Source organism: Coloeus monedula, assembly GCF_965178545.1.
Source record: "Coloeus monedula genome assembly, chromosome: 5".
NCBI classification, from domain to species: domain Eukaryota; kingdom Metazoa; phylum Chordata; class Aves; order Passeriformes; family Corvidae; genus Coloeus; species Coloeus monedula.
This window is the reverse complement of record NC_138785.1, coordinates 46,043,985-46,066,670: the sequence shown is the minus strand read 5'-3', so window position 1 is coordinate 46,066,670 and position 22,686 is coordinate 46,043,985. Positions and strand designations below refer to the sequence as shown.

The 22,686-nt window shown below is 39.5% G+C and overlaps 1 protein-coding gene across 3 annotated transcripts in view; it reads right to left on the bottom strand.

The window, feature by feature from the left end:
* SGCZ (sarcoglycan zeta) overlaps nucleotides 1-22,105 on the bottom strand; it is a gene marked incomplete at both ends in the record, with an annotated part of 410,467 nt that extends 388,362 nt beyond the window's left edge. For all 3 annotated transcript variants that reach the window (XM_082281321.1, XM_082281323.1, XM_082281322.1), the window contains one exon: nucleotides 22,067-22,105. In XM_082281321.1, the coding sequence (XP_082137447.1) occupies nucleotides 22,067-22,105 (39 nt within the window). The remainder of the gene's footprint in view (nucleotides 1-22,066) is intronic.
* Nucleotides 22,106-22,686: the final 581 nt, after the last annotated feature.

Here is a 22,686-nt window from a genome sequence, read left to right as displayed (position 1 = left end):
GACCCAATGTGCTGGTGATTACTGCTGTGGAATGAATAACCTCATGGATAGAGTAAGATATACAAAGTTGTCATAAAGTAATGTGCTCCAGGCTCATGACTCACAGCAATGGTTCTTACAGCACCAGGCCTTCTGTCTTCCTCACTTATAATTATCCACTTTTCATCCATCTGGAAAACAGAGGCCATGAATGAGAAATTCAGTCTTGTGGAATATTTTTATTCATGACGTCCATAAAAACGGAACTGTGTTATAGAAAGTGTCCTCTCCCTTTCTTTCCTTGATATCTTACTCACACTGTCTTGGGAAGCAAAATGTTTCTGGCTTCCAGCTAAAGTCATTAAGCATGTGTGATATAATACAGAAGTCCTACTCTGCATCAGCAATGCTGTGACCCATTTTTTTCATTACTCCTCTCCCCCTTTTCTTCCAGAAATGTGCTTCTAAAACTCATGTTCTACATGGGCTCACTGGACAAGTATATTTCCTCTGCCTAGAGATTTATCATAGCCGAGTAGGAGTTGTACCAGGGACAAAATAAGTGAAGAGAAGAGTAAGCATGGAAGATGCTGAGATGCATGAGAGACAGTTTTTGGACTTAGTTCTAGGACCTCCTTTCCTGTCTGAGAACATGGGGACACAGATGATGTACAAAAGAGGGAAAATGTGAAGTGGGTGTGGCTTTGAATGACAGACCCAGAACTGGGCTGCAATTCCAGTTCCAAAGATGCTGGGGTACAGTTAAGGAAAGAACTAAAATGACCTTGGGAGAACAGAGTAAGGTAAAGAACCAGAGAGGGTTATTTAGATGCCAGTACTGAATCAGAGAGGTTGACAAATGGAAATTCCCTTCATTTGTTTCATTTCTCTAGAATTTTCCCAATAGAAAATTATAGGCAATCTAAAATCTAAGCACTATTTGAGTCAACTGTAGTAAAGTACATGAAAATTTAATTTCCCAAGGTAATCTTGCAAAGGAAACAGTTATTTTTCTAAAGTGGCAAGAAGATCTAAGGAGGTTAAAAACATGGCCAGTGAAGAATAAAATGTAGAAATAATGCAGTCTGAAAAAGACTGTAAGATTAGAAATGTTTTCCTATGCTCAGCACTGCAGTTTTACGTCTCTTTTTTTGAAGGCCATTCAGCTCCATTTTATGCTTTCAATACATTTTGACTAGAGACATAAATCAGCTGACAGAAACAAACTCAAGTGAGCTGAGACTTGGATTTTATAGCAATATTGATAAAAGCTAGCGGGCATTCCTGCCAGAACATTGGCATTTGGCCTGAGAGAGTATTTTGAAAGATTTTTCAGATTCTTGTTGCATCTAAAGACATATTGTTGAGCTGCAAGTAATAAATGCAGAAAGGGTGGGGGGAAGGGTTCTCTCCGTGGAAACAACAAAATAACAATTTTTCTAACAAAATTCAAGGATGTAACTTACTGAAGACTGGGTTTCAGAGCCTGGATAAGTTTTAAGCAAAGATGCAGGGAAAGATCAAATAAGTCCTTTATAGATTTCTTTGGTTAGTTCCTATCATGCAGAAGGGGATGTGTAGGAAAAACTTGCAGTAACTTTTTATGTCAGTTTAACTGGCAAAGCACAGGCTGAATTAAAGTGTATGAAAGGTGAAGCTTTTCAAGGAGGGTCATAATTTAAAAAAAGAAAAATTAAAACTTCCTAAACTAAAAAACATGTAAATAATTAAAAGTAGCAGGTTTTCTTTGCTCCCTTTTTTTTTTTTTTTTTTTTTTAATATTACTCTTTCTTTTATGTAATTCCATGCTGGAATACCCACATTTACTAACCACACAAAACTGAACTGGAAGTATCTCATAAGATCTTTGTCTGTTTCTTCCTCCTAAGTCAGAATCAACAGCGCCAAAATCACCCACACCTACAGGCTTTTGTGTAGGCCATTCAATAAAAACATCTATTGTTGAATACTCTACAACAGCTCTCTTCACTCTGTCCCAGATCTTTGAAAATATGTCTTAATGTCTGCATGCCCCTTGTTCCAACATTAGCTCATTCCTTCATGTCTCTGGATGAAGGAAGCCAATTATTTCCCTCCTCCTCAGGTCATGTTTTCTGGATCTCTGATCATTCTCCATGCTTTTCTCTGCAATCTCTTCAGCTGGCCAATGTTTTATTTCAAGTGCAATAACCAAACCAGGATATCAGCTGCTGGGTTTGGTTGTTTTTTTTCCCCTTACAACAATACAAATTTGACAACTGGTATTGCCATCTCAATTTTTTTTTCTGCAACTTTTGGCTAGCTAGGCAGTTTCTATCTTTCATTGCTCAGCTGAGTATTCTTACTGAAGTGCAATAATTTCCATTTGTCCTGCTTGAACTGCATCCTGCTTTTTAGACCAAATCACCAATTAACAAGATTGTTTTAGATCTTAAACCTCTCCTCCAAAGTAGTTGCAGATATGCCTCCCTCCATTTTCACTTGATACAAAAGAATACATCATCTTAAACCATTTTGAGATGATTCTTCCTGGCTTCCCTTGGTTTAACAAGAATTCTGCAAGAATTTTTCACTTCACCACACCAAGGTATTAGTTTCCACCACAGTTTTGCATTTTAGGGAGCTTAATGCAGGTGACATTGCAATTGCTTGTGTATTTTGGCTGCTGGGGTAAGGAACAACATCAAACCTTCGATCAATAACTATTAGCTATTCCATTAGAAAAATAAAAAATAGACATAAATTCAGATTTGAAAGTAATAACACTTGCTTAAAATTTACATCCAAAATAAAACTTGGTTTTCCCTAGCAACATTTAGAAAATACATCTGGATTTTCAAGAAGTGAAGTCACAGTGTAGAAAGAAAAAATGTAAAAGACAAAATTTATTGAATAATAGATCAGGTGTATATTGAAAGAGAAAGAGAACAAGAGCACAACAAAGCCTTGTTCTAATTGACTAATATAAACATTTACATTTTTCATAAGGATCAATGGATTAAGCTGCTTTATCATGAAGGGAAAAATTGCTGTTTATGACCTAGTGTTAAACAATAAATGGCTTAATCTGGTTTTCTCTGAAGGTAAAGCTGTACGTAGTAATGGATTTAAGGGATATGTACATAAGTTTCTTACTTAAATTTATTAGCACACAAACTGTAAAAAGTTTTGGTACACATGTATCTGTATAACCTTTTACAACAAGCATTTCTATTCCAGTATTGCATGGGCTTACTTCCTTCAAGGAAAGGAGAAGTACCCTGTGCCAACCAAAAGTGTGGTGAGATAATCTTCCTAAAATTGTGCTTGAATAAAGTAACTGGATTCCTAATGGCAGAGTGATGATATGTGAACACCAATCAATATGTGAATTAACAAACTCATGCTGAGAAAAACCAAAGTGCTTATAGGCCATAACCATACACTGGGCTTCAGGCTATCTTCTCTCTGTATCATATTACTTCTTTGTGAGACAGCACTCAGCAAAAAAAAAGGAAATGCACTTTCTGTGTTGTGTTCCATAGAAAATTTAGAAATGCTGTGTAATACTCTAGATATATTCTGCGGTGTAAAAGAGAATTATTGAAATATAACAGCTCAGAATTTTAAGATAAATAAGTAAGTTTTGTCAGCAGAGTGGAACACTGAGTTGACCTTTGAGCTTTGTCTACATAATCCTTACATTTAATGCTGCATTTGTCAAATAAAACACCATGCCATGAGTTAAACAGTCTGGAAGAATTAGTTTGGAACATGAATTTGTTTCAGATAGACAAAATCAAAATTAGAACTCAGCTACATACACATTGTTATTAATCTGGTTATTATTAAATAATTATATTTATTTTTGTAGCATAGACCAATGAAGTAGTAGTATAACGTAAAGAACATTACCCGTGGTACAACAAAAACATTCAGAAAAATGAACTGAGCAGAAATTTTTGCAATACAAATAATGTGATTTTCCAAAAGAATACACATGCTTGATGTTTTATTTTAATTCCAGTAAAGGAGGTTCAGCATTTGGAAATCTAAAGAAGAAAAGGTGACCACTCGGTTGTCACTGTAGCATTGCTCAGTTGTAGGGTTCAGGCTTCAGTTTTCCAAACGATTTGCCCTGAATGTCCAGTATTACTCTATGCAAGTTTACTAAGAAACTAAAAATGGATTGCACGTTTTACTATGTAAACAGATTTTTGACTTCTTGATTTCAAGGTTTTGGAGAGCAAAGGTAGGAAAGGTTTAAAAGATGTGTAGTCAAAAAGCCACAAAAAATCAAAACCCATGATCTGGTTGAAGGCTGAAAAAGGTAAAGTGGGTCTAATAAAATTTAGAAGAAATAAAGCTTTGTTCTTTATAGTTTAGTGTTATTGAAATAAAGATAGCAGCTGAAAGTTCAGAAGAGCAAAAGCAGTAGCATTGGTAGGCAAAGATGCCTAAGGAAAGAACTGACCAACACTATGCATCAAACCCCACAATACAATGAAAAGGAGGACAAATTGTTATAAAGTATATAGTGGATTTTAAACACTATATATTCTATACAGTATAGTATTCAGAAGTGTATTCTGTCATTAGGAGATTGTGTCAATTTATGACTTTGGGACTGAACTGGGGACCTGCAGACTTCATCTGGGTCTACTGCTTCACAGCCAAATCTCTGCAGCCAGAATCTGTAACAGCTTGACTCCATTTGTCACTGACATGGACAGAAACTTACAATATATGTGAGCTAAAAGCCTATACTTGTAAGCTTGGTGCAACAAGAAAATAACTCGAGAGAAACTGCTTCTGATTTTTAAGCTTTATGTCTTCCAATTTCCTTCAAATGATTGAAAATTAGCTTTAGTCTCACAGTTAAGGACTGTAAGATTTTATACATTATTTTCCAATCTCCTATTTTTTATTACTTCTCAGTCTCCTATTTATTTATATTTATGAAGTATTATCCATATACCACAAAACATAAAGGTCACAAAAGTAATCCTGAATGTTCCTTCAGACAAGAAAACCTTTATTTAGCTAAAGTCTAACAATAATTGTGTAGCAAGTTACGGAAAGTCCTTATTTTTCAAACAAAAAATATTGTCCCTTTTGCTGGAAAAATAGAAAGGAACCTCTTCACTTGTGTCCCTGAGAATGCTGCTTTTCTTCAGTGTAGTTCAATGGTCCAGATAATAAATGAATAATAAATTCACGACTGTGCATGATATTTTTAATTAGGGAATATATTATAACTCCTACATTATAGTCTCAGGCAGCAAATATAAGGCTCTGGATTTCTGCCTAGAATACTATTACCATTTGAAAATACTTTCTATTAGCTTCTAGAAGGACAGGAGGGTTGATTTTCCAAACAGAAGATGCTAGGCCTTTTCAACTAAGGAATATATCCTACAAATCTATTTTTTAAATCTTAGTGCAACTAAATTTTTCTGAAACAGTCAGGAAGAAGTTGATCCTCACAACAAATGCAATCAAATTCAAGCCATGACTGCCATTTGGATACTATACATATGCACCTCTCAAAGGTGCTATAGCACATACATGCAACTCATTTTGGCACGGCTACACTACCTTCAGAAATGCAGTACATCTTTTCCACAAACCCGGGGTCAAAATAAAAAGTGAGAAAATTAATCTCTGCATGTACATGCTAAAAACTCTGCAGCTCATTTGAAAATGCGCTCATGGCACTTGCAAGCATTGCTTCATTTTGTTAAAGATTTAGTCAGAGACTTTGAGATTACTCCATTTTTCCAGATATTTAATGTCTTACGGAACAATTGGATTATTCTCAATGTCACAGGTTTATTTCACTCATTTACCTTATTTACTCACATTAAGCTGGTAACATAAATTAGACTAAAGAATAATTTATGACTGCCTTAGGCATATCATCTTGAAAGGCATTCAGTCTCAACCCGTAAACATCAAGGGACTGTCAATTCATCTCTTTCCTGGTAAGTTTACTCCAGCAGCTAATCATGCTCCCTTTCATAACTTTGTTTGCCTGATGGGGATATGTACATGTCCTGTGCACCTATTATTATGCCCTTCTCCACTACAATGAAGTCCTTTAATATGCTGAAGTTGCCCTGCATTCTATCAAGTCTCTTTTTTGTTTGTTTGTTAAATTAAACAGGCCAAGCTTATTCAGATTTTCACTGGGGGGTATTTTTGATGATGTTCCTGTTTCAAGATACGCAGGCACTAGAAGCAATGTTGTTTGTTTATTTATGACCGCAAAAACAGCTGCAGCATATCAGACATATAATGGGTCATTGTAGGAGAATACGTGGAGACACCCTATAAAGACAGCATAAGTATTTAGGGATATTTCCATCAATTTCCATTCCTGGAGAATATATGTCCTCTCTTTTGTTCAGTTACTGTTTATGAGAGGATCTTTATGATTAAAGGTTTTAAGAACCTTTGCTAAACGACTTCATTAAAAATATTTTGAATGGGCACAAGAGATCTTTGAGAGCTGCCTCCGGTTGCCTTACCCAGTTACTGTGCCTCTCCAGATAAACAGACCTTAAAGAGCAATCCTCCCTGTGTTGTGGCTCTCCTCTGAACCCCTCTGTCTTCCTGCAGAGGTGGGCCTTGAACAGCACAGGGTGCCACTTCTCTCCTACACCAACACAGGATCATCTAACCTAGGCACTGGAGCTACTTGCACTGGGGAAGCATTTCAAGAAAGATAATTTATCTTGAAATATATAGAAGGTGAAAACACTGGGAAAAATTACAGTGAAATAAAAGATGAATTTGCACATGGTTAGAAATACTCATGCAGGTTACTAATGATACTGCTGTCACCCAACAGTATAGCTATTCCAGAGCTGTTCAAAAACTTTCATAGAATATTCCAGCACAATTATTTGAACAAGGGTGCATTACAATGCATAAATAATCATTTTACACATCAATAAAGACTTAGAGCTAGCTAGATTATTTGGTTCCAACGTGGCTAAAATATAATTATTTCACTCACAGAAAGATTCCTATTGTGTTTCCCATAACTGTGTGATTGATATATTCTCAATGCCCTATTGTGGCATCTGCATGCAGAGCACTTCTAAACAGTAATTATTGGTATAATTCTCACACACAGCCAGTATGTTATCACAAGCATGGGTGGATTCACTTGCTGAAGCAGAGCATTTGTTTTCCATGCTGGAAACTGAGGGGGAAAAAGGAAACATAAAATCTCTTTTCAGTACATTACAGACTGCAAGTGGCTCAGTGAAAAAAAGGAAAGAATATTTTTTATTACATGGCTGCAAAAGCTGTAACATTGCCCCTTATTTTGATGACTAGTCTACATGTTCTTCCATCACTACAACTACTCATGAGCTGTAAAATATATGCCTGGGCTTGATTTTCTGAGCTGAAGCTGAGCTGAAGCTTAGTCTTCTGAGAAGGAAAATGTTCATGGGGCTCAAGCCAAATGTAACACAGCAACAGGGACTGCCTTTCTTTACAGATATCATCAGGGAAACTAATATGGCCTGAGACCTCACTGTCTTTTCAGCACAGCTACTTTTACAATGGAGAAAGGAACTGCCCTCCCAGCAGACCCAGCTGAAGAAACTCTGGCCCTGCAGCACTGGGAGAGATGGCTGCAGCAGAGTCGGGACTGTGCTCCAACACCACCCTGGAGCATGGGTCGGTCTGTCCCTGCTGCAGAACAGGAGGTGGGTAGGTAGCACAGCCCCTGCCTGTTCAGGAAGATAACGGCAGAGAAAAGATTAAATCAAAATATGCTCACTGTGATTATTGGCTATGGCAGCTACTAAAAACTGAGGTGGTCCTTGCCCATTATTTTTGAGACCTTTGAATTTAGATGCCTACTATCTTTGTTGTTTTCCTCTTGGCTACAAAATGCCCACTGTCACATACACACACAGTGCTGCAGGAATTAGATCCACACACTGGCCTGGTTCTGTGTGTTGATTGAACTTCTGCTGCCATCAGTGAAGGAGTACATAAGAAAGCCTCTAGACAGCAACAAGGTCCATGAGCATAAATCTGGTACTGATCTCACTCATCATGACATAGGAAAAAATTTCCCACCTGTTTCTCTGACTATTTCTTCTATTAAAAACATATCACAATACAGGCCACATCTTTTTAAGTCTTGAAAATCTCAGCAAATATTCCCTCTTTTTACTGAAGTTAATGAGAGTGTTCTGATGAGCACTTATGAATCAGATGCCAACCAAGAATAGCACATCTCTTATAGCACTGTTGTCAAAAAGAAGTTTAAAAACTTGAAATGAGAAGTGAAAAATACAGTCCTATAAAAGCTGTACACACATATGGCCCTATACATACATATTGACACTTTTTAATACTTTTACTACTTAGAAGAGGACTGAACGATTATACTTAGAGGAAACCAGAATTCAGAGAGAAAGATGGCTTTGGTTCAGCTAATATAGTACCTTAAATCAGCAGATTGCCCAGCAAAAGTCTTTTATATAGAGAAGTTTTTCAGAAAACTGCTGAAGGGCCACAAAGCTAAATCAGAAGAGGCAAGGTACAAAAAAGCAATGGAAAAAAAAAAAAACAAACCAGAATCAAAAACCTGTAGTATACTAATTATGTTTTGTCCTCTTTATCCATATCAACTGCAAGCTATTGAAGATAAGTATTTTCCTGGTTATGTATTTGGAAAACAGAACATGCTATTCTCTTTAACTGCACAGATAAAGCACATGTCTCAAGCAGATCTTGCCTTTCTAGAGAAGAGAAGATACAAAAGTCTTTCCCAGAAGCAAATTTTAAATCTCTTAAAAATGTGATGCAATATACGAGGAAAAAGTCTTTTACAAAGAGGATGGTGAAACACTGGAACAGGTTGCCCAGAGAGGTGGTAGTTGCCCCATCCCTGGAAATAGTCAAGGTCAGGTTCAATGGGGCCTGGAGCAGCCTAGTCCGGTTGAAGATGTTCTTGTTCTTTGCAGAGGGGTTGGACTAGATTACTTTTAAAGAGCCCTCCCAATCCAAACTACTCTATGATGCTGTGATATGGTATTTTGTCACCAGCTATTCTTTTTCACTGATACTTTGCTGCAGTATTAATTATTTGACCTAGCTAGTGACAACATTTCAAAACAACTGCTGTGAAAAGTTTTGAGACCAATGCCCTTGATAAAACTGCAACTTTCCTGTATTCATTATGTTCTTAAATACATCTAAAATCAAGTTTTGCTGTATTTCTTTCCAGGAGTCAACAGGTAACTATACTATCATCCATAAATCATATACTTCCATGTGACTTACAAGGACAAGAGTTATTTTCTTTCTGAGGTTGACAGTCAGATGTCTAGGATATAATACTTTTCATAATTTACCCTGTGATCATGAGCAGATATACCTTCTCTACCAGCCTACGTGGATATTTACATAACAAATCTAATCCGAGCATATTCAAAGCACAAGGTGTAACAGAGTGTCAGGTGAAAATGGGTTCCTCCCTGCACCATGAAACACAAAAATACACTTGGAGCTCATAAAAGACATTTTAATTAAAAAATAAAAAGTTAAATTCCATAGATTTTTTTTGTCCTTGATACAGCCTTGCCAAAATTGTTGGCATTTGGTCAGAATCAGAAACAACCATCTAGTCATGATCCAGGATACTGTTCTCAAAAGCACTGAGATAGCTTTACTGACATCTCAGTATTTTGCTTTCCACTGTGCCCTTAGCCACTTAAAATGCTACAGGCTATCTGTTCTGATACTGAAAAATGTAAAAACAGGAAATGGGCCCACCTTCTAACCTCTCGGGCCATAGTCAATGGACATTGGCTGAGCTGTCACTTACATTTCCAGATCATCGACATACCCCTACCTCCAGATAAACAGCCTTGTGAGAAAGATGTTTTAATACTAGGACAGAAAGCACAGAATTCTGAGTAGAAGGCTATTTCTCTGTGTCCTGTACTTCCCATAGAAACTCCCTTTCTCCACCCAGTAACCAGCAGCAAGCAGACCCATACCCTACAAAGTAATGCACCTGTGCCTGTGTTCCTGAATAAGCAAACAAAAGAATTCAAGATCTCACAGGTTAGAAAGAAAAAACTAGCCTCTAATGAATGCAAACTGCACCCCTCAATGCATATTTTTAGGTGTATACTGATTGACTTGTCTCAGTGTTTAAAATTAAGTTGCCTTTAGGCAGCCAGGTCTCTTTCCAGAGCTACTGATGATGATATTATTACCCTTTGGTATTGAAATTTTGTTTAGTAGCACCCGATATATCCCAGTAAACAGCACTACCATCTCATTCTTAGCCCTGGATTGTTAAAGCTTACAGCTTTGAGGTTTTAATTTGTATTGTTTTTTCAGAAGGTGCCAATAGAAGCAAACTACCCATCAAACTGATACTGATACAGACAGTTACGTGAGGGATGCATTACAATTTTATCTCTCTTTTCAAAGGTATGTTTTTTAACGGTAGATTTTTTTTTAATTAGTTATTTTAATTGGCTCTAGATTAAAATAGAATAAACTGAGCAGACAAATAATTATTCCTCCTCCTGTCTTCTCTTCCCTTGAAAGGTACACAGAAGGTATTTTTTCAATAAAAAGCTGGGATTGTATCCGTCATTAAGATTTAATTGTGATACAACTTGTACTGATATAAGGATTAGTTTTATTTGGACGTAATAATTACAAAGGCATCCACACTAATCTTAGTTCAGCATTGAATATAGGCATGTCTTGGCTACCCCTTAGATAAACAACTGAATCCTGTGTATTCTGGCTGAGGCAGTTCAGAAGGTCAATAAGCAGGATTTCTTTGCCATTTAGCAATATAGCATTTCCTTCTCTTTGTTCAATTCACATTCTTGTAACTATTTATGAGCAGGTGTTTAGAACACAAACCTTATAGACACTAAAATAAGGAGATGTTTGGCTCTTGAAATGTGTGGTCTTGTTTACTTGCAGTTGACAAGGCATTTTACAGGAACACATCTGACTTTTTACAAGTTTCCAACAGCAGTAAACTTTATTCCTGCTGACAGCATAAGCAATTGCTGTGTTCAGAATAAAATTGATTGGTTTAAAAGTTTAACTCTGTTTTCCTGTTTCTCGTTTTGTGCTTTAAGGTTACATTTAAATCTGTTTCAGATAATTCATTTCATAAAAAACAATTCTTTTTATGTTAGTGGTGTAAAAATACATATGAGTGAACACTAAATCATTGCAAGATAAGATAAAGTAGGGTTTATTTAAACTGGAAATAAGTATTTAACTTCCTCGTGTAGAAAACAGTATTTTCATAGTAAAAATTTCACAGGTTTTTTTTTCATATACAAGATTAGAAGAAAAAAATTAAGGTAAATAATAAAAAAAAAGCAAGAAATAGATCTGCCATCATAACTGTCTACAGCAAGCAGGCAATTTATGTATTGTGATCCAAACATCTGATCTTACACCATGATTCTTGGGCCAAATTCTGGAATAATATCAATAGCGGCAACTCAGCATATATATATCCGGAAAATATCATATGCAGAATGGGCACTTAGCACTGTTACAACCATTCTGTTTTGTGAGGGATGATCCAGCTTAAGATGCTACAGCTGCCAGCTGCCACTGCCAGCCCCCCCAACAGAGCTTACAACCTCTGCACCACTGCTGAGTCAGCTGCATTGTACTTTGGATCCCATTTGAGAGTGCTTGGGTCCCCTAAAATTAAAATTTACTGCTGCTAGAAGAATTGTCCAGTCAATCTGTGCAACTGGCTGGCAGGTCAAATGAGGGTGAGAGAAGAGCACAGTACTGTGTTGAACTGGCTTGGGTAAGACAGTGGAAGGCACCCTCATTTGGCTCACACTCTGCTATTGGCTTCTTCCCGTAGATTTGCATCTTGTTATCTCTCCTTTTCCCTTCTTCATGCTACTGGCTTTATTTGGGAGGAGTCACAAGAGGCGTGAAGTGCCTATCAATGCTACAGGATATTTTGGCATTTTATTAATTATTAAAGAAATCTGTAATTTAAAATGTAAAAGAGTCCATACACAAAGATGCCTTGTCAACTGCAAGTAAACCATAAAACACATTGCATACCAGTTCAGTGGTAATATTCCATTGGGACAGTAATTTCATCTGCTTTCATAGGTTCTGAGATTTTCTGGCCCAGTCACCTCCTTGCAGGCCCATGTCCCCTAGACATGGGCTTCCTACAAATTTTTTGAGTAAGTCATTAAGTTTTCTATCACCTCAACAAATAAATTTCACTCTTTTTTTTCCCATATGCTTTAAATGTTGCATATGCCACAGATACATTACTTACTAAATAGTAATACTAGCACAAAACACAGGGTTATGCTATGTCTTAAAAATTGCAAAGTATAGCAAAAACCTGTGAATAATTAAGATACATCCACGAGGCACCAGCAACAGTGCAGAGAGCCATACAGACCTTTAGATTCAGTTTGTCACCACCTCAACACACCATCACTGTGCTGTCATTTGTTATTGCACCCTTCAGGCTTCCCTTTCAGCTCCAAATCTTCACATTCCACTTGGCTATTATAAAACTGCTTTGGCAAGCTCTGCATTAATATTACAAAATAAAGTATTGTCATCTGATGCAGCAGCATATGCCCAAAACCAAAATAACTTTTACTCAATATAATCTATAATTCTTAAGATATCAGGTGCTAGGCTTCAGCACAGCTCTCCTAGTGCTCCCTCTTTGCCCTGCTCATTATGCTGCAATTTTCTGCCTACTAGGTACATTCATTCATTGATCAAGGCTTGCAAAAGTCCGAGTTCAGTAGGATAGACAGCACCTCAGCGAAGGGTGACTTCTGTTTTATGCCTGTCAGCAGTATGATGGAAATTTTATCACGAGACACAGAGACACTACTCACAGTCTCATAATTTTACTAAGCAATAGTGCAGGTGGTCTCACTAGACTGAGTAGACATCTTTGCATGAACAGTGAATGTTATTTACCTCATCTAAAATAACACTGAACAAAACAGGGAGCTTAACTAGAGAGAGGTCTCTTCTGAACAAAGACCATTTTCAAATCACATACTTGCACCTAGTGAGTTGGGGTAGAAACAAAGAAAGGTATGAGATCAATTCTAAAAATGGTAACTCACTCCCCTGAAAACAAGATATACTTACAGAAATGACAATGTCAATGCCAGTCTTGGGGAAACAGCACACACTAAGTAACCTGTTAGTCCTCTGAAGAATTATATTCTTCTGCCAGCTTTTTCAGGAAAATCTAATAAAACATTGATGAAATGGAAGAATAATTTTCTCTGCATGAAGATTAAGTGGGAACATGAGTCTATACAATGGGCAGTTTTTGCATTCATCTCATGTCTGCTCAACTGCAGGAATCATTGGGAAATGTCACACACAGTATTTCTAAGCTGATGTGTATCTGAAATAGTAGATGTCAACTCGAGTCCTACAGGAAGTGACAGTCAATACCAGCTTGTTGCTAGCTATTTCTGCAACAACCTATAAAGCTTGACACAGCTAGGCAGTTTTGTGCTAGGACTAAATCCTATTGTTTCAGAAGAAATACAAGGGAAGACAATTATTACCAATATTTACGTATCAAGTACCGTACCTAAATGCATAATTACACACAAGCCTGTGTGCTGGTACCTGTCAGAACCTTCAGAAGGAACTGAGGTTCTGACAAAAAGTATTAGAGGCTAGGACTAAGGGTAGATGCCTTAGGAACCCCATAAACTGGAGTAATTCAGCTGAGTGATTTCTATGGAGTATTTACCATCTGTTGGTGATGACTCAAGCCAAAAAAAATCACAGATGGATCTTGATCACAATTTTTGTCTTCTTCTTTTTGCCTGAACTGTTCTAAACTTCTGAGAGGATCAAGATTTTGTGTCATTTTGGAAGAATGGATTTTTATAGTGAATGTCTCCTAGTTTGTACTTATTCAGAGCTAATTCTCAAACTATTTCAAGTAATAAATGATGCCATGAGTTTCAGCTTTAAGGCTAAGTAATCTTCTTGGAAAAACTTCCAGACTTTTTGTAATGCATGCTGAAATTCTCTCTGTCATTTATTGAGGCATAGATCATTCAACTTCCTTCATCACACATCTATTATGTGGTGAATGGGATTTACAACGGCCGGCCTGCTGAGCAGGGAGACTCCTGAATTAGCAAAGACAAATTACCAAAAAAAAAAAAAAAAAAAGTTTAAAAAAAAAAGCACAGACTGAATTCTTACTTATCTCCTGAAGCCTTACAACAGAAGAATTTTCTGTACAGACTGCAATTCACATCTTTAGAAGTTCTACAGGACTGTGATGACCAAGCAATCACTTTGAATACATAAAACTGACTCAATCTTTTTTTCAAAATAGAAACAAACCATCCAAGTTGAGTTACAGTCTTCTTTCATTGTTTAAAATATATGTGGTTTAAGCTAACAGTAAAAAAAAAAATCACATTAAAAGGAAGACCCAGGCATTTTTTACCTCATTTGGCCACTTACCCAGTGAAAGCCATTGGGGTCACTATTATGTCCTAAACTCATGTTTGCAAATAAATCATCTTTGAGCACCCTCATTGGGGTCCCCAGGAGAATTCAGTATATCTGGGAAATGGATATCAATGGCCCTAAAGCAGGATAAATCATAAAGTACTCCTCTTAGTCCAGATGGGAAATATGGAAGCGAATATGTAATTAGTTTCATGCGCCTAAGGAGCATGAGCAGGGAAAACTGAAGCACTTTGTGCCTTGTGGGTGAAGTGAGGTCTTTGTGGATTCCTTTACAGGACAAAGTCTCTGCTGCATTGTAGGCACCTTCCCTGTAGCAGTTCCTAGGGGAAACAATGAATATTCCTGCAAAACAGAACTTGGAACTCTCCAAGTGAACTAGGTAATGGCTTGACTACTTCCAAAGCTACTTACAAGCAAACCATGTTTTTGCCCAAGCCTCAAGTGCAATCAGGAAAGACAAAGTGGAGAGTGGGGCTGCCCAGCCCTGACCCCCCTCAGCACTGAGCAGGTAGGCTGGATGTGTGGCAGCCAAGCACCTTTCTGAGTTCAGATTTAACACCTTTCCCGACATTAGGCTTTAAATTGAAGGCGATGTAAAACCCAGATTCTGAGGCTTAATTCAACTAACTCTCTTCCCCTTTATTATAGGCAGCTCATGAAGTTTTATATTGCCTTTCAACCTTTGTCATATTTGTTGATCTATGTTCAGAAACTTACTAGCTCATAAAGTAGCAAAGGCTCTATTGATTTTTTACTTTTGGTTTTGTTTCATACGTTGGAAATTCGTTAAATGCAAGTCTAAGTTAAGCAAAGATGAAACCTTCCTCTATCAAAGTTCATACACTTGTCTTCAATCAGTTAAAGGGCAGAGCTCTTTACAGAGTGCTTTGTGCATGTGGACTAGATTTACCTAGAATTAATAAAATTTAGTATTAATAATTAACTTCATTTGGAAAGAATGCTTTCTGTAAGTACAGTGGCTTACAGCATTATTTGCTCAACTAGAGGTCCCAGCATATCCAGGCAATTGCGCTGCTTGTGTTCAATATGAACAAGAGTTCTTCCCCTTTCTTGAATCCCACTCAAAATAACTTCTGAACAATTTTGTGTAGAAGAAGACCTCCGTAACTGAGAAGCAGAAGTATCATCAACCCCGATCTTGAAGAGCGAAAATAACAAAAATGCTTTTGCTGATCTGATCCAACAATCTGTACTCTCCACCCTGATCATGGTACAAAGAACAGTGCATTTAAAAAAGCACAAATTAAAATTAATTCTGTTTTCACTTTATGTGCTACCATTAAATGTACACAATTGCCTTAATACAAACTGGAAAGGATGTGATTTTTCAGAAATGGCAGCCTCTGTTTACTAACATAATTTGTTCAAGAGTTGTAGGAGCAGGAAGGCAGAGCCTATAAATTCCAGACCATGCTGCCCACATGAACTGAAGAGAACTGCTACAACAGAGAAATATGGCTGAAGGCCAGATTTTTATGCCTGAGGCTTTCTACTGCTTATGGCACCGATTTATAGGCATATCACTGATGTGCTTTTGCTGATGTAACTGCAGTGATTCAACAAAGTACTGCTAATTTTAAATTGCAGAAAGATACTCTGTCCTCATTTATTACTTTTCAAGCAGTGCAAATACACAGGGTTTATATCACACAATCCTCCTTAATGTGTTAGCTAGAGGTATAAGAAGGTAGGTACAGAAAGAACACTTTTTTTAATAAAGTTGCTGAACACCAGAAGCTTGCTTTGACTTACTCGGTACCTCTGTAAATCTGGCCTTGTGTCATTAGCTGCAGTAATACTGCGGAGAATAAAGCCTCACATTTTGTGTCTCTCACTGTTGTGGCTTAGCCAACAGTCATTCCTTCCTGTGACAAGGAACAAAACCCAGTGCTTGTGGATAGCAACCTCACAACATCTTTTTTCACAAAGAAGGGGTTTGTTGTGGATCAAAGAGTTAACATGTCATACCTAAGAATTAGCAAAGGATCAGATGGCTTAGTAGATAAATGTGTCTTCTTTCTTGGACTGTTAAGTAATTCTGGCTTTACAGGGCATTACACATGGCTGCAGTCAAAAGTACTACAGTGCGTTAAGAACATTTCTGTAAGCTCTTTAAATGTACAAAGTGTTTCAAAATAAAGGAAATGGTACCATTTCTAAGCCATGTTCTCCAGGTTTCTTTTGAAGGAGGAAAGAAAATGACAGTACTTTCCCTGTGGGGAACTTCCATGTCAAAGTAAAAAAAGCGTCTACTCGTAACTCAGAGAGCCTTTTTTATTACTGTTATTTGAATCCTTATCCTTGTCCTTTGGAATGCTGTATGAGGACATAGAAACAACTATGCTAGATACTGATTTACAAAATTTATATTAAATACCACAAGGTGAAATGATTTCATAGGAAATGTCTCTTGTGACTTTTTTACCATAACACTTTAAGTAAAGATTGATTTACAAGCAATCTTATTCCTCGCCTTATCAGGAAGATGGGAAAACAGTATCAACCTCCAAAAGGTTAAGGGATGTAGTAGGAAAGCATGACTGGGACTCACAAATATGTCTTCACATTAGAGATTTATCTTTGAAAGGTTCTATCATGAGTTATACATTGTCTCCAAATCTTACATTCAGACTTATAGAAACAACCCAAACTACAGTAGCATCACACACTTTCTTTCAGAAAGAAAGAAATGTCTTGCTAATCTCGTTCATCTTTTTTTTTAAGTGCAAAATAAGTAGCAGAGGAAAACACAGTATTTTTCCCAAAACCGTGAAGGACAGGAAGACGAAGTGGTTTTTTCCCTTTAACCAAGCCTTCAGATTTTGATGCATTTTCCATTTAAAGAGTGTTGAGCTTAGCAAAGCTGTAATGTACAATGTCAAAAAGCTCAGCCACAGGTTATACAGATTCTCTGCAGTGATAGTACAGGAATACTCTAAAGTGAGAGCACTGCCATTGTCTTGACCTTTTTTCTGTGTCTGCTGAACAACTATATCTTACACATAGAATTCTCTCCAGCCCCCTGGACTCTGTCTAGTCTTTACACATATTGAGAGATGGAGAGGAAATCCCACAATAGGAACACAGAGAAAAGAAATTTGCATGCATATTACTTTAAAACCATTTCAGCTTGACCTTCCATGAAGAATGCTTTAAAAGATGAATGCTTTGACTGTGAATGCAAAGGTTAATTGTCTTGATTGAATATTGCTGAAAGAACCCTAGTAAACCACGAAGGTTTCTTGGAGGGACGTACTAAAGAAAGACAGGAGAGAGAGAAGGTTTTGCATTAAAAAGACAAATCCTTTAATATCCACACAAAGATGTCCATGTCCCAAGCAGAAGACTAGAATAAATGAAACAGACTTTCATAAGAGCATGTTGAGTGTTATAGAGTACTACACTTTCCATTATGGAGTGACTGACTTTAAATAGAGATAAAAACACCTACTTAATCTCATCAAAAGGTCCTCCCGCACCACACCAAGCACATGAATTTCCCTGGCTCCTTCTTTTAAAACAAACAAATAAAAAATTACAGAATTCCTCAGGGTATTAGTCCTCCTGTTTTTAAATACTGAAGTGATTTACATGTTTAAGACCACAAAACTACCCTTGTTTAAACTTTTGTGGTTTCCTTGTTTAAATTTCTTTATCAGATATTTTACAAATTACATAAATTGCACTGGAATTGTCACAAAAACCTCTTTTGTGACCAGTTTCATGCTCTGTTAAGTCACTAGTTTTATATCACCAGGAAATGTAAAACTATAAACACACTATATATATTCTCTCACAAGCTGAATAAAAAAAAATCAGCTAATATTTACAAGATGATTCAGAAATAAAGTGTTTAATTCTTTTGCATATTAAAAGTGGTAATTTCAAGACACTTAAGCACACTATTAATCAAACATCTTGGGATTGTAATGAAGAATTCTCACTGAACCAGTGCCTTCAAGTAATAAATAGCTTCCAGGATGTTTTTTAATCCATCATATTAATAATTTTACTGTTATCATACATTCAATTACAAACCAACTTTCCACCAGAGAAGTATCAGTGGTTTACACACTACAAGGAATACTATCTCCCTCTAAGACTGTACACAAATTGTGGTTGCTAAATGCATGTAAGAGAAATGGTCATGATACACATTAGAGGAATTATATTGTCAAATGAATGAGCAAATGTGAAGGAAAAAAATCTGTAATAATCCATCCACTGTCAGTGCAAATCACAAGTCAACAACGTCCAGCAAACACAAATGCCTCCCAACTCTTCTTTGCAAATGACGCTCAGACAATTTCAAGCAATTACACACCTCCACATAGTTTTTAAATACACTAAATGTAAAATAAGTTAATTTGTCATCTTTTATACACATATACAAACTACAGAGCCCTATAAAATTCATAATACTCACACAAACCAACCAGTTTCATGTAGGTTCAAAATGTAGGTATAGACTTGCACATGCTTTAGGTAACAGAAAGCCCTTCACAACACTAAACCCAAGATGACAGTGCAACTATGACAGAATTATTTAGCTTGTGTTTTCAGTACTATTCCTTTAAAACAAAAACCCCATAGGCTTGTGAGTTAAAAAGTCAGAGGAGAGAGATGAGACAGATCAAAGGGAAACCAGAACAGCTCAAAACCTCTGGATGAGCAGTCTCTGTTTTCCATACTGATTATTTTCCTCGGGGTTTCATGCATGGACTAGTAAGGGGAAGCACACCTACTTTCATTAGCAGGTGTTGCACACATGATACCTGTTGAGCTTTTCTCAAAATCACCTTTCAAAATGTCTATTATCAAGATAAATAATTCAGAATTCATTACAATCAATGCAATAAATAATATAGAGATTTTGAATTTGTATATAATGCCTGATTTGAGGTGTATAGAAGCTTTATATATAACATAGTATACTTTTTCAGTGTCATTATTACTATCATCTTTAGAGACAACACATTTGATTTTTATTAGTAGGGAAGCTGTCACTATTCTTTCTGATGTTTACTGGCATATATGTGTCATAATGGAGGAAACCCAGTATCAAGAAAGCGTCCAGCACGTTTCCAAAATTCTTGGCAAGCTCTGCTGCGGTAAGGCACAACCATATTTGACATTCTTGACACGAGCCCTCCATGCAGTCTGGTGTGGTAGAGTCCACTCAACGCCTCAGGACCTCTGGCTGCCTGCTATCAGTGTGCCCTGTCTCTTTGGTCTGGCAAGGAGCTGTGTCGGCCCAGGGGAAAAGGAGTGGCGCACTTCACCTCTCCTGAAACTACCCAGAAACTAATGAAAGCTTTCACGACTTGGAGCAATACGGGAGATGCTCTTTACTGTGCCCAATTACGGCAAGGTCATCAGCTGGGAACTTCCGAGACCCCCAAGATCTTTGCCCCCACCTTGTATTTCTGCTGGTGGGAGGGTGTCTGGACGGCTCGCACTGCGAGGAAACCCCACCTGGATGGAGCGAGGTGCAGAGCCGCTCCGCCGCGCGGCCCGGCGCACCCAGCGCTGCAGGCGGGGAAGCCGCTCCCGGCTGGCGGCCGGGCCCGCACCACCCCCTGCCGGCCGGAGGGGCCGGCTCCCGCTCCGGCGGCGTCCTGACGGCACCTGGGATCTCTCCCAGCAGCCACACATCAATAAAACACCCGGGAAAGGCAGAAAGTGCATCGTGCCACAGCGGATGGTCCCAGAGAGCTGCCCAGACCCTATCAGCATCTGCAGAAATGCCTCCTTTGGAAGCTCTTCTTATCCTTACGAGCGGAAGGGGTAGGGAGGAGACGATGAAAGTGCCAATGCTTACTTCTCAGCTGCTTCTTTGCTCGAGGTCTCTCAGCCTCTACACGCTGCAGCACGAGTTCTAATTGCAGCGCAAATAACTACGGGATTACTAGAAAGCCCCTGCTCTTCAGCCTAGGCTCGATGCCCTGCTCACAGCGGGACGTGCCTCAGGCTTTACGGACAATTCACGCTAAATGCTGCCCTCTTGTAGCATAAACGTATCTCCTTTAAAGACCCTTTAAAAATAATCCGGTACAATAAAACTTTTTCCCCCCTTAATCGGAAGACTCGTCTTTTGCCTTTCCCGCACCAGCTGTCTCCTGTGAATCCTGTGAAGGCAGAGGCAGGAGGGAGAGGGCTCCCCGGCAGCTCAGGCAAGCAGCGTTTGCGGCGGGGAAGCCCTGGAAGCGCTGTGAGGATCCCGTTCTCAAGCAAATCGTTTTATCGTCTTTCCTCTCCTGCGCTTCCGTCACCTCAAATACTCAAACAGCGCTACAGTCCTGGGGTGCCTTTCCCTGGGGAGATTAGTAAGAGTTCCGAGCAAGACTGGGGGGTGAATATATTTATTCAGTACTTTCACATCTGGTTTATAGGAAAAGGAAAGGAGCCCCCAGCAGCACTTCAGCGCTCGCCAATTTACCTTCCCAGAGGCGAGCCCTTCTCCGCGGCCGCGAGGAAGCCGGCGCCCTGAGAGGGTGTCCCGCGGATGGCTGTGGATGAAGGAAGGCTGTCTTCCCCTGCCTCTCTCATTGCTTCTTTAGCGCTACCTTCGCCGCCACCGCGGCGAGGTGTACGTGTGTCCCGCCCCTCCGGCTTGGCCGTCGTTTCACTCCGGCCCGGCGGCTCCGCGGAGCTCGCCCCATGCGCCCGCTCCCTCTCCGCTGCCTCCCTGAACCAGCCACCCTCTTTACCGCGTATAGATTGATAGAGAGATTTATATGATGATGATGATGATGATGATGATGAGATGATGATGATGATGATGACTTGAGCCAAATTCCGCTCAGGGCCGAGGGGAGTTGGCAGCAGGTGTAGGAAGGCTATCTCCGCAAAGGAGCATGCTCAGCGCTCTCAGGCATGCTCCTTCAGCGGGGAGGGAGCCAGAGCTGGGCCGGGGGGCGGGGGGGAGCAGAATCCTCCCAGCTCGCATCGTCCTAATGCAAAGTTTGATTGTTCCAGCGGCCCCCGAACCGGGGCCCAGCGGGCCGGCATCCCATCAGTTTCCCTCGGCTGGGGGAACCGGACGCCGCGCTGGGGGCGAGCCGAGTGGGGGGTGGAGGGGTGGAGAAGGGTTTCCCCGTCGCTCCCGGCGGCAAGGGGAGGAGAAAGAGGAAGAAAAGGAGATGCCCAGGCGAGAATGGCTTCAGAGGCAACTTCTGCCGGGAACGCCGGGGGTCAGTTGCCGCTTCCTCCCAGCTGTCCCCGGCGCTGCCCCCAGTGCTCATGCAACGTCGGGAGCACACGGGCAGTGCCATCACCACTACCATCATCACCTCCACTGTTATTATTAATACTGTCATGACGATGCTGTGGGCCGCGCAGGCAGAAGGGAAGCCGCGCTCGGCTGGGGCAGCCGCCCTCCCGCGCTCCCCCCGCCGCGGGGCGGCTGCGCCCGGCTCCGCGCCCCCAGCCCGGGCTGCGGGAGCCCCGCGCAGAGCCCGTGCGGCCCCCGCGGCCGAGCGGCGGACAGGGCAGGAGGGGAGCCAACCCCAACCACAGCGACTGCGCCCGGCGGGTCGCCTACCTTGAGCTCCTCCGTGTCCAGGTTTGCTGATCTGTCCATAGAGCGAAACTGAACGGAGCGGACTGGAAACTACGGAAGTTGTGCCAAAAAATAAAAAAGAACAAAGAGGGGGGGAGAAAATAAAAAAAAGGGAGGGGGGGGGGAATCTAGTCTCTCAGTTTCCAGCCTAAACTCAGCCTTGTCCTCCAAACCCTGGCAGCTCCCCTCAGTCTCATTCTCCGCGATCACGCCTCCACCGGTTAAAATAAATAAATAAATAAATAAATAAAATATTTCACTTTTTTTTTTTTTTTTTTTTTTAAATAACTCCCTTAAGTATTAAAGCGACAGGTGATCCTTCCCTGGTGAAATAGATTCGCATCCTCTGGCAATGAAAGGAGAAGACAGCAGAGAAAAAAAAAAAAAAAAAGAAAACAAACCCAAATCCACTCAGTTTAAAGATTTTTTTTTTCCTTCTGCAATAAGCTCAGAAAGCGGCGAATCGCTGTATCCCGACAAAAAAAAATCCTGCTTCCCTGGACAGCATCATGCAGCAAATTTCAAGCAAATGTGTTCAAACTGAAGAGAACAGTCTGTGATAAAAGCCTTTCTCCGTCATGCTACCAGAGTAGTCTGGTAGC